Raw genomic sequence first — 13,106 nt, 5'->3', positions numbered from 1 at the left:
TCCACAAGGTCATAGTGATCAGCCAGTAATTTAATCAGAGGAAGAAAAAATGAATTCAGAGTTTCTGCAATGTACCATTTATAATGTTGGTTATATGATCAAAAATTACTAAAAATGAGAAAAAGGAGATAAATGGGATCCACTGTCAAGAGAAAAATGAACCAAAAATCAACCCTGAGAAGACCTAGTTGTAGAAATTGGCACATATTATAGCTCTAAAGAAGCTATAATAGATATGTTCAAACTTCAACATAGCAATAAAAGATATGATCACAATGAATAAACAGAAGAAAAATTCTACCAGAAAATGAAAAACCAAAAATAAACTAAATAGAAATTCTAGAACTGAAAAGTACATTATCTGAAATGAAAAATTCAGGCTGGGCATGGTGGCTCATGCCTGTAATCCCAGCACTTTGGGAAGCCGAGGCAGGAGGATAGCTTGAGCCCAGGAGTTCAGGACCAGCCTGGGCAATGTAGTGAGATCCTATCTCTACAAAAAATAGAAAAAATTGGCCAGGCCCAGTGACTTACACCTAGCACTTTGGAGGCCGAGGCAGGCAGATCACCTGAGGTCAAGAGTTTGAGACCAGCCTGGCAAACATGGCGAAACCCCATCTCTACCAAAAATACAAAAATTAGCTGGGCACGGTGGCACATGCCTGTAATCTCAGCTACTTGGGAGGCAGAGGGAGGAGAATCGCTTGAACCTGGGAGGCGGAGGTTGCAGTAAGCTGAGATTGCACCACTGTACTCCAGCCTGGGCAACAGATTGAGATTCTGTCTCAAAAAAAAAGAAAAAGAAAAAAAGAAAAAAAAGAAAAATTAGTTGGGCGTGGTAGTGCACACCTGTAGTCCCAGCTACTCAGGAGGCTGGGGTGGGCGGCTGCTTGAGCCCAGAAGGTCAAGGCTGCAATGAGCCATGTTCATGCCACTGCACTTCAGCCTGAGCAACAGAGTGAGACCCTGTCTCAAAAAAATCAAAAAATTTACTGGAGAGGCTTAAAAAGCAGACTGGAAGTGACAGAAGAAAAGGCCAATGAAGACAGATAAACCGAAAAAAAAAAAAAAAAGACAGATAAACTGAAATCATATAAACTGAAGAACAGAGAGAAAAAAAGGAGACTAAGAAAAGAAAAAAAAAAAAAGATCGGTCTTAGTCACTATGTGGGACAATTCTGGGTTATCTAGAATATATGTGTGGCTGGAGTCCAAGAAAGGGAGAAGAGAACGGTACAGCAAAGAAGTTATAAAAATAGTGATCAAATACTTCCCCAAATTTTGTGAAAACTAGTGGCTTTCTGATTTAAGATCAGGAAACCCCAGTCATATTAAAAATACAAAGAAAACACCACATATAGGCCCATCACAGTCAGAACTGCTGAAAACGAGTGACAAAGATAAAACCTTGAATGCAGCCAAGGAAAAAGGGGATGTTATGTATCTAGGAGTAATGATATAAATAATGTCAGGCTTTTCATAAAAAAATGAAGGCTAAGAGACAAGCGAATAATATCTTTATTTCACTGCAACCTCCGTCTCCCGGGTTCAAGCAATTCTCCTGCCTCAGCCTCCCAAGTAGCTGGGACTACAGGTGTGCGCCACCATGCCCAGATAATTTTTGTATTTTTAGTAGAGACACGGTTTCACCATATTGGCCAGGCTGGTCTCGAACTCCTGACCTCAGGTGATCCACCCAACCTTGGCCTCCCAAAGTGCTGGGATTATAGGCATGAGCCACCACGCCCAGCTTGGAACAATATTTTTAAAGTGCTGAAAGGAAATAAATCTTAAACCAGGTTTCCTATGTTAGGAAAGGGGTGGGGTGGCTCATGCCTATAATCCCAACATTTTGGGAAGCCAGTGCAGGAGGATTGCTTGAGCTCTGGAGTTCAAGACCAGCCTGGACAACATAGGGAGAGACCCCATCTCTACCAAAAACAAGAAAGAAAGAAGAGGGAGGGGAGGGGAGGGGAGAGGAGAGGAGAAGAAAAGAAAAGAAAAAGGAAGGAAGGGGAAGGAAGGAAGGAAGGGAGAAAAACGAAATATGGAAAGAAAGAAATCTAGAACAAACCCTGTGGGGTTGAATTAGAATTGGAGTTATCAATGTGAACTAATGGTTCTCAAAGTATATAAATATAGATGTAAAAGAAAAGTCTGTGTTTGAATCTTGACTTCTAAATACCATTCTGCACTAAAGGGAATCATACATTCATGGAAATATGGTTGACTCCAGGACTGACCAGGGAAACTATAAGATGGAAATACTCAGAGAATGATGAAGATATGTCAAAGGGGGCATGGAAGCCTGCCTAAAGAGGCTTTCAGTAGCCCAATATGAAACAATCACAGTATTAAAATAAAAGATATTAACATATTATAATCTGTTGAATAAACAGGAAACATTTCTTCAAAAACACAAATTACCAAAATTGACACATGAAACAGAAAATCTGAACAGCTCTATACCTCTAAAAGAAATTTAAATTGCTCTAAAAAATCTTGCCACATAAATTTAAATAATAAGTTTAAAAAATCTTTCACAAAGAAAACTACAGGCCCAAGTGGTTTCACTCGTGAATTCTATGAAATCTGAAGGAAGAAACCACCAGGATTATACACAAGTGCTTTTAGAAAACAGAGGAGGATGGAAGGAAGATTTCCCAATTCATTTTACGAGACCAGCATAACCCTGATACCAAAACCTGGCAAACACTTAAAAAAGAAAACTGCAAACCAGTACCTCACATGAAACAGACACAAAAACTCTTAACAAAAATCAAGGTAATTTGTTGTATTAACAGAATAAAGGGGGCAAAATCCTATATGATATATCTCAGATGAAAAAAAAAAGTAGTTATCTATCTGTCTGTCTATTTTTGGAGACAGTTTCTCATTCTGTTGCCCAGGCTGGAGTGCAGTGGTGTGATCATAACTCACTGCAGCCTCCAACTCAGTGGGCTCCAGCGATCTTCCCACTTTGGCCTCCCAAAGTGTTGGGATTACAGGTGTGAGCCACCACACCCAGCCCCTCACAGACTTCTTTTCAATAGAAAGTGCTAGGTTGATTCTAAAATTTACACAGAAATGTGACTATCTGGAATAACAAAAAATAAAACAACAAATCTAAAGAACTCACACTACCTGATTTCATGGCCCATCATATAAAACGACAATAATCAAGACACTATGGTATTTGGTGCAAGGATAGACACCTATCATTTTTCTTGTCCTCCTTGTCTACAGGGACATAAAATAGGGATGGGTCAGTGCCTTAGGCACTGTCACCCACTGCTCTGGGTCCAGCAGCAACATTTTCTTCAGGAGGTTCGAGAATATAACTCTTATATAACTAAATGGTTTGGACAAATGAATTCATGTAATTCAATGGGGGAAAAGGAAGTCTTTTCAACAATGGTGCTGAAACAACTGAATGAAATTATGGCAAAAATAATGAAGCCCAAACTCTACTTCATGGCATGTATAAGAATTAATTTGAGATGGATCACAGAATTAAGTATAAATAGTAAACTTATAAAGCTCCCAGAAGAAAACTTAGAAGAATATCTTCACAATCATGGGGTAGACAAAGAAGATTTCTTAGGTAGGACCAAAGGAAGTATCCCTTCTAAAAGAAAAAACCGGCTAGGCGCGGTGGCTCATGCCTGTAATCCCAGCACTTTGGGAGGCTGAGGCGGTCAGATCACCTGAGGTCTGGAGTTCGAGACCAGCCTGGCCAACATGGTGAAACCCCGTCTCTACTAAAAATACAAAAATTAGCGCATGGTGGCGCATGCTTGTAATCCCATCTACTCAGGAGGCTGAAGCACAAGAATTGCTTGAACCAGGGAGGCAAATGTTGCAGTGAGCCGAGATCGTGTCACTGCACTCCAGCCTGGGCGACACAGCGAGACTCCGTCTCAAAAAAAAAAAAAGAAAGAAAAAATTGGTAAACTGGATTTCATCCAAATATTAGAAACTTCTCATCAAAACACACCGTAAACAGGCAAGCCATAGACTGTGAGATATAATCAGAGTACATATATCTGACAAATGAATGGTATCCAGAATTCAATATAGTTGAGTCTACAACTCAATAATAAAAAAGGCAAACAATGCAATTTTTAAAAATGGCTAAAAACTTAAAAGATACTTCACAAAGAAAATGTCTGAATAACCAATCAGCACATGAAAAAGTACTTAACATATGCTCACCAAAAACCTTTATAGAAGAACGTTCATAGTAACTTCACTTATAATGATGGAAATGGCTCAGATACCCACCAAAAGGAGACAGAAAACAAACTACAATATACTTATTCAACTCAATGAAAGAGAATAAACTACTGATATACACAGAAACATAGAGGAATCTCACAAACATTATGCAAAGTGAATGTCAGACCTCAAAAATGTAGAATTCCATTACACAAAATTCTAGAAAAGGCAAAATTATAGTGACAGTAAGCTGATCAGTACTTGACCCATTGGTGGTGCGGAAAATAAGTATAAAGGAGAACAAGAGACATTCCTAGGTTATGAAAATATTCTATAGTTTAATTAGGGTGGTGGTTACACAGGTGGTTAGATTTATCAAAAATTCAGACTTATACAATTAATATCTGTAAAATTCACTGTACAAAAACTTCCAGTAAAAGTATTTTAGGAGTAAATTTTTTACAGAGGTTTGTCCAGTCATCAATAAATGTATCATGCTATTTTTCTGAAAATACTGTTACAAAAAGAAAATTTGTTTTCCTTCAAAACTACCCTCTTTTCCCTTCATGAATGAATACGTAATAACATATTTAGGGGAACATTAGACAGATTCAGAAACTCTGTGCCAGGCCTGAGGGAGTTTCCAGAGTAGGGCTATATATAGGACTTCATTTTCTAGACATTCCATCTGTAAAATGGGTAAATGACTTTGCTTATCTCCCAAGGAAGTAACACAGATTAAGAAACTAAAATTTGTCATAGTTCCTTTACCACACTCTGCAATTAAAAGGCTAAAACATTCAATATTTTCCATCCAATATTTTCCTGTAAGACTCTCTCCAGTTTGAAATCCAACTAGTGAACATAATAGCCACAGGCAAGACAGGTTCTGTCCCCATGCAACACTTGAAAAGGTAGCTTCATTGCTGAACCAGAGGCAGAGAGTTTTGCACTGGAGTACTTTAATACATTTTTATATCGCATATAAAGCACATAAGCATAAACTAGTAAGATGCCTTGCTGAAAACTACCTTCTTTGTGAAAGCAGGCTGTAATTCTGAACAAGTTTTCAATTTTCACACTGCTGCTAGGGTAAAACATTTTAAAGACTTTAATTTTTTACAATGGATTCAATGACATAGGATTATCTAACAAAGTAATGGCTAATCAATAGAAGGTTTAGTTGTCAGGTGAAACATATAACACACTAAAAGGGATTGATTGCCAGACATGCCCTTATTTACTAGAAGGTATATATTTAAAATGACACATACTTGTTACTGGGCTGCATTGTTTTAACCTTGCAAAAAGCTGCTTAAGAAATGTGTTCAGCAGCCCTATAGCATAACAAGATATAGTATAATGAAAATCGTTAGTGACTGGGAGTGGGGGTATAGGAAGACAGGGACTTCCAGATATATGGTAACATCAAATCATGTCCCACACAAGAATATGGTATAGAAAAAGCAAACCAAAAAGCGACATCTAAGGAAGCTGGAAGTGGGTTTTAAAAATGCCACACAGATGCTACTGAATCTTGTTCAATAGATGCAAAGCTGTATCTGCTATCATTCCATGTTGTTTTTAGGGCAGATTTTTTTTTAGGGCTCATGCAGATGAGCACAACAGGCTTCCTCCCACCCATCCCCCCGCCTTTTTTAATGGTACATCCAGAGTAAGCACTGAAAACAAAATGAATTGGGCCCATATGGACTTTGACCAGCATATAAACTGTTTCCTTTATAATTTATTCCCAGTATCACAACTCTCTATATGAAAATACACTCTTTATGGTCATTGCAACCCAGGAGTTCAATAATATTTTTTCTACTAAGTCAGTGATTACACAATTTATCAAAGAATGATTATATTAAAATACAAATAAAACAAAGCACCAACCCCCTACATGGTCTTCCTTCCTCAAAGTAATTTTAAGAAAGCCGGTTATTAAATTGCTCCTTTTTGAAGAAGTGTTTTTGTAGCTAGGCACAAATTGCCAAACCGTGTTTTCTTAAAAAAGTTATTAGACTCTAAAGGATTCAACAGAAGTGGGAAGTTATATAAACAAATCACTTCATCAGATTTGGAAAGATCACTTTTGTCTTACTTAAGAGACCTACATTAATTACCTTTAAGATCTTTTACATGGACTATTTAAAATAAGTACAATTTATTTATTTATTTCAAATGAGGTGCTTCTTCCAAAGTATTAAATAATGTTTACAAATGCAAAAGCGTTTTTATAAAATAGGTAATTAAAACAGATGACTAAAATTAAGTCAAGCTGCAAAACATTACCCAGAATGCATTGTGATTTTTTTATTAATAAACATCTCAGGCAATTTTTTTTTTTTTACCCAAAGCCCAAAGCACTTTAGGGGGGCAAAAAGAGGTAGCAAGTTTTATAGAGTAAAAAACAACAACAACAACAAACAACCACACATATATAATAAAATAATGCCAAACCCCAAACGAAAGTATTTACAAGACAGTCCCTTAAGCATAGTTTGTCATATTGCAATTACACCTTGCCTACTGCCAAGCCAAAGTGCTTACTATTGCCACTAGAGGGAGAAATGTCTTAACACAAAGCAACGGCAGATAGGCAATGGGTTTTCTTGAGCAATTATCAGAACAAAGCTCCCTTGGCTGTGTGTACCTTCTAATTACTCAATACAATTAAAGTGACTAACCTAAAACAAATAAAGAAAAAAAAAAAACCCTGCCTGCCTGATATCAGCGACTTCATTAAACCTTTTTCCCTCATCAATCAAATCAGAAAGAAGGGAATGCCATCATATATGAACATTACAGAGCTATTAAAGGAAGCAAATTCTGTGTTTTTTTTTTTTTTAAAGGAAGAAAAGGAGCTCTCTTGAAGAAAGAAATGTCTTGGTATTTACCCATCTGGATGCTGCTTGAAAATAAATTGTCCTCCAAAGAACAGAAATACAGTATGTTTTCTCTCAGTTCACTGGCTTATGAATGACTTTTTGTTGTTGTTGTTGTTTTGTTAATACACACTATGTCATTTTCTGTGTCAGTGATGTGCTTTTTCCTCCTACTCATCCAACTGTATAAAGGAGCTATGCCCATCAGACTTCCATGCTTATACTGGCTGATTTAAGTTCTTCACTGCTGCTTTTTGTGGATCTACTCCAAGGCAATGTTTAGAACGCAGGAATTTTTTCAGGGGAGGGGAATATGGTAGAAAAGGAAAACAGCTACTTATTCCTTCTAAAAGACTTACGTAGTTCCTTTTATAAGGCCCAGTCATTAACAGAAGATGACAACACAGTCACTTTTCTTTCAGCTGACAATTGCGACATTTTTCCAGCAGCGTGTAAGGTGTTGAAAACCTGGCAGCTGTTACCTCCTGGGATGAAGATACTTTTTTATCCTCCCTTGACAGTTTAACTCAGTGGGTCAGCACCTTTAAAGACTGCAAAGTATCCTTGAAGAGGATGGAAGCTTGAATTACTGCTCCCTCCCTAATCAATGTAAACCCTCACTGCAGGTGAAGTCTCCATCTATAGAGGTGCATGGGGGAGGAAAATGTAATGCCCTGAGCCAGATGGTTTTTATCTTGTTTTTAAAGAATAAAGGAACAAGCTAACAAGGGAGACAGCTACTTTGTTAGCTTCTTGGCCTCTCTCATGGCTTTGCATCCCCAGGGTTCCAGCTACACAAGAGAAAGAATACAGAAAAACGTAAATACTTAAAGAAATATAACTAGAGGGCTGGCACCATGCTGCTTTCAAAGAGTTGAGAGAGCTCTACTCAATGCTTTATTTATCACTGCCCACGTTCTCAGGATGGTAAGCGGACACATACACAAAGGAAATGGGGGATGGGAGAGGGATTAGACAACAGTCACAATTTACTCAATTACAGAGAAAGGCAGGGCTGACAGATCCTATTAGCACCAATGAGAAGCAAAGAGCTGAACGTTGTAATGCCACATTTTCAAAAAGTAATGAGTACTTTCATGTATCCTCCCAGGCCTTTGCCCTTGATTTCAGATAGGAATAAAAGGTAGGAAAACAGTGGCTATCCTTTCCTTGAATTCACATTTTTAGGAGTAAAACAAAAATTGTAGCTATTTTGTACATCCTTTAGATAAAAGTTCATATTTAATGCCAAGAAATGAGATTATTCTGAAACTAAGAAAACTAACTTTCTTTACAAGGATATACTGCTCTACTTCCTCTCCCTACCCCAAACTCTTCCACCTTCAGATGCTGGAAATGAAACGAAAAAGCAGGTATACAAAATGACTTGGTGACAGACACAGGGAACAGTGTCTCTTAATTTCCACCTTCATTATTTCTTGTTCTGGTAATATCTTTGTCGGGTTTTCGAATTACTGTTATGGTGGATTTATAAGTCAAGAAGTGTTCTTTCCTTCTCTATTCTGTGAAAAGGTCTGGCATAAAATTCGTATCATTTCTTCCTTAAATATTTGTTGAATTCACCAGTAAAACCACATGTCCCTTCTGATGATTAATTAAATTTATTTAATAGACATCGGGCTATTCAAATTTTGCTTCACCCTGCGTTGAGTTTTGGTAAGTTGTATTTTTCAAGGAATTTGTTCAACTTGCCAAATTTTTGGTATAAAGTTGTTTGCTCCTCCAATATTTAGATAGCTCTCCAAATTAACATGTAGTAGTTATGTCCTATCAACAATGGCAAAACACTATTTTTGAATAATATATGTCAACTATAATATTAGTTAAAAACAATGCTAAATTGCTAGAAGATAACTGAACTTTTTATAATCAAGAGTTTCTGAAATCCCGTTAGAAATATCTGCAAAAGAATCTCAAGTTAATGAGATGCAAATCCTACTTGTATCAACACTAGGTATAAGGTGGCCTTGACATTTTTTTGTCTACAGAAGTTGACTACAGGAAAAACAAAACAAAACAAAAACAAAAAAACAAAATAGCAAATGGGACTTCATTATTGTCATATGCAATAGAGAAAAGAGGGAGTTTAAACAGCTTATATACTATGTCCTACCTTAAAAAAAAATCAGCAATGGGGTAATCAAGTTCAGGGCTGTCCTGGACAGCTGCCCTGTGACCCGCTTCTATTGACCCCTGCTATTCATCACTCTTCCCTAAGATAGACAGGGCAAGCTCCTAGGGAGTGACCACCACAATAGACAGACACAAGCCAACAGTAATCTGGTTCGACCAAAAAACCAGATGGCACTGCAATAAATTTACAAATCTGCATTCATGGGGCTGCTAAAACACCCAGAAGCTAAAAGACTCTGAGGGCCCCAGGAGGATCTCCTACTTCCCTGTTTCTAAAGGCCATTTCTCTTTCCAAGAACATTGAGTTCATGCTCTTCACAAAGAGAATGGAGATAAAACCCTTTACAAAGAAGGGAGGAGAAAATGCCTCATGACCTAATTAATCTCCAGAGCTTGGATCTCAACACTGAATGACAGATATTAGAAAAATCATTTCAGAGCACCATGAGGGGGGGAAAAAAAGGTTGTTAAAGTGGGCAGGGGGAGTGGGGAAGAGAACCTGCTAAAACAGCAATGAAAAAAAACAACATTAAATCTCTTTCGAATACTGCACATAACAGATCTTGCAAGTAGAAAATGATTCAATAATGTATGCATTTATTTCTAAAATGAATCAGATTAGTCCCATGTGTGACCTGCTGGTCCATCTGTATGTGCTGGACTTAATAGACATGATTCTCTCTCTTCTTTCAGTTTGAAGTATGAGAGAGATAAATTTAGTTTAATTTTCAACAGATCAGCCTATCCATTTTCCAAATGGACCATCTGGATCAGCCTATTAAAATTAATTTATAACTTTGCAGAGAGAAAATTCGTTTGTTAGCTTAAATAAAGTTGCCAAAACTTTTTGTTGTGTCATTGTTTTCTGACAGTTGTTTCTGTATAGTGGGCAGAGTGTTCCTACTTCCCAATTTATCTTATTCAGTATTGTCCTACTGATTTAGATGAACAGATCAGGTGTTGATTCTCCAAACAGCTAAAATTGTAACTGTCTCAACATCAATTACTGATCATTTGTGGATTTTTGTTTGTTTTTTTTAAAAGCTTCCTGGATGATTCAATTCTATTTACTAAACAATTATTTTTATAAAAAAAAAGAAGTGTTCATCCAAAAAACATTTAACATATAGTAAATTAAAAAATGAATGTCACAGTTTCAAGTACTTTCCCTCTAAACACTGTATATAAACTGAAGTCAGAAGGCACAAGTAGAAACGCTTTGGAAACACTGAGATCTTATATCAAATCACTAATTAGCTAGACAAGTCATCTAACCTCTCTAACCCTCCATTTTCTTCATCTATAAACTGGAAATCACATCATATCTAAAAACTTTACAGAGTTATTGTGAGGGTTAAATCAAATAAGCATCATGTATCACGGTGGGTGCTCAACAAATATTAGATCTCCTATTTCCTAGAACAATGACGTAAATGCAAGTAAATTAGAATTATTTTTACTGCTGCTCAGGCTCATTGTATCCAATTTTATATTAAAAATGAATACAGGGCCAGGTGTGGTGGCTCATGTCTGTAATCCCAGCACTTTGGGAGGCCAAGCTGGGCAGATGACCTGAGGTCAGGAGTCTGAGAACAGCCTGGCCAACATGGTGAAACCCTGTCTCTACTAAAAATACAAAAATTAGGTCGGGAACAGAGGCTCATGCCTGTAATCCCAGCACTTTGGGAGGCTGAGGTGGGCAGATCACGAGGTCAAGAGTTTGCGACCAGCCTGGCCAACATGGTGAAACCCCGTTTCTACTAAAAATACAAAAATTAGCCAGGTGTGGTAGCGGGCACCTGTAGTCCCAGTTACTCAGGAGGCTGAGGCAGAAGAGTCGCTTGAACCCTGGAGGTGGAGGTTGCGGTGAGCCAAGATCACACCACTGCACTCCAGCCTGGGTGATAGGGCAAGACTCTGTCTCAAAAAAAAAAAAACCCAAAAATACAAAAATTAGCCAGGCATGGTGGCAGGTGCCTGTAATTCCAGCTACTTAGGAGGCTGAGGCAGGAGAATTGCTTGAACCCAGAAGGTGGAGGTTGCAGTGAGCCGAGATCACGCCACTGCACTCCAGCCTGGGCGACAGAGTGAGGCTTTGTCTCAAAAATAAAAATAAAATAAAATAAATAAAAATGAATAGGTGGCACACTTATTCTCTGGCAACATCATAAGAACTTGTGTTTTTTGTTTTTGCCAAGGACATTCTAATTTTTACAAGAACACAATGGTATTCAACTTTCACAAGTAAAATGTGTTACCTTCTATTGGGGCACAGTGGTGAGCAATTTTTTTTTTTTTTTTTTTGAGACGGAGTTTTGCTTTTGTTGTCCAGGCTGGAGTGCAATGGCGCGATCTCAGCTCACCGCAACCTCTGCATCTGGGGTTCAAGAGATTCCCTGCCTCAGCCTCCTGAGTAGCTGGGATTACAGACATGCACCACCACGCCCAGCAAATTTTTGTATTTTTAGTAGAGACTGGGTTTCTCCATGTTGGTCAGGCTGGTCTCCAACTCCCAACTTCAGGTATTCGCCTGCCTCAGCCTCCCAAAGTGGTAGGATTATAGGCGTGAGCCACCTTGCCTGGCTGCTGTTTTTTTAAGTTATTATTAATAATGGCCTTTCCTTCTAGAAAAAGCAAACAAAATATTGCTCATACTAAAAGGGCTAACTTTATTACAGGCAGATCTGTTTTTATACTTTTTAAAAAATGCCTGAAGAATCTTAACAGGAAAATAGGGGTTAAAGTCAACTATTCTACCATCTACACTTAAGAAGCATTTAAAGTTACTTTTCCTGAATAAGAACTCTTTTGATTTTTGTATTCACTACATGTAACCAGCTGTCCTGTACATGTATACCTAGAATGTTTTTTAAATAACTGGGAAAACCATGTCACCTGATTGAAAGTGATGGCTATGGCCAGGCCAATGTCACAGTACTCTTAATATAAGCTCCAGTGCTTAAAGAATGGCAAATCAAGGGTTTCCTGTCTTTTGTTTTGTTGTTGGTAGCTTTTTATTTTAAGTAAGGCTGAATTTCATACCTGTCTAAGTGAATTCTTCTCTGGTATTATCTTCCTAGGGGGTTCGCCATTATTACAGTCTTCTCTCTCTGAGGAATTCTGTGAAAGAAAGTAAGCTTTAATTCAGTTCTCATTATCTTCAATCTTATTCTTTGGGAGTAAACTGAATTACATTTCTAATTCTGTAAGTTAGAACATACATCTATTTATATAATTATTCACTTGAAGATTTGTATACATACAGATATACACACATGTAAAAGAAAACATATGCCCATGTATATAAATAAATTACGTAAGGATTTAGATGGGAAGTATTTCATGTATCTTTAAGCATTGTGTAGGAGATCATATTCATTAGATCTCTAGCTTGCACTTTGACACAGGTTGACACTGGATACAAGAAAGTTCCAGCCCACACTTAGCTGATGACAACTAAAACCATGATTATTACCTTCTCTCGATTATAGTAAATGTTTGACTGGCACAGATCTCCAAGTCTAGGTCCTAAAGATAGTTATTTCTCTTCCCCCTCTTCTCAGATTTGATTTTATTTTCTTTGATAAAAGTAGCATAGGACTTAAAAAAACATTTACTCAGTAGTTTAGGATTAGAGTCCATTCCTTGGCACTGTCACCTCAAACAGCAGCTAGAGGCCCTAAAATGTCAGTGGGGTTTTTATATACTTAGGAGGGGGAAAAAACAACAATCCAATTGAAAATGAGTTCATAAGTACTAAAAATCTGCTAGTCAATATATGTAAATCACTATCTACAAGGCAAAATACAGCAAATCCAAATTACATATTATTTGAGTTCCATT

General features: G+C 37.5%; 1 protein-coding gene across 17 annotated transcripts in view; it reads right to left on the bottom strand.

Annotated features, from left to right (window-relative positions):
- Positions 1-13,106, bottom strand: part of BTRC (beta-transducin repeat containing E3 ubiquitin protein ligase) — a 204,639-nt gene that overhangs the window by 82,588 nt on the left and 108,945 nt on the right. For 11 of the 17 annotated variants that reach the window (XM_009245710.3, XM_009245712.3, XM_063727038.1 and 8 more), the window contains 1 exon segment: positions 12,306-12,383. The exons of 5 other annotated variants lie outside the window; for them this stretch is intronic. In XM_009245710.3, the coding sequence (XP_009243985.1) occupies positions 12,306-12,383 (78 nt within the window). 17 annotated transcript variants of the gene reach the window in all.

This window comes from Pongo abelii, chromosome 8 (genome assembly GCF_028885655.2).
Source record: "Pongo abelii isolate AG06213 chromosome 8, NHGRI_mPonAbe1-v2.0_pri, whole genome shotgun sequence".
NCBI lineage: Eukaryota > Metazoa > Chordata > Mammalia > Primates > Hominidae > Pongo > Pongo abelii.
This window is presented reverse-complemented; position numbering and strand designations above follow the sequence as displayed.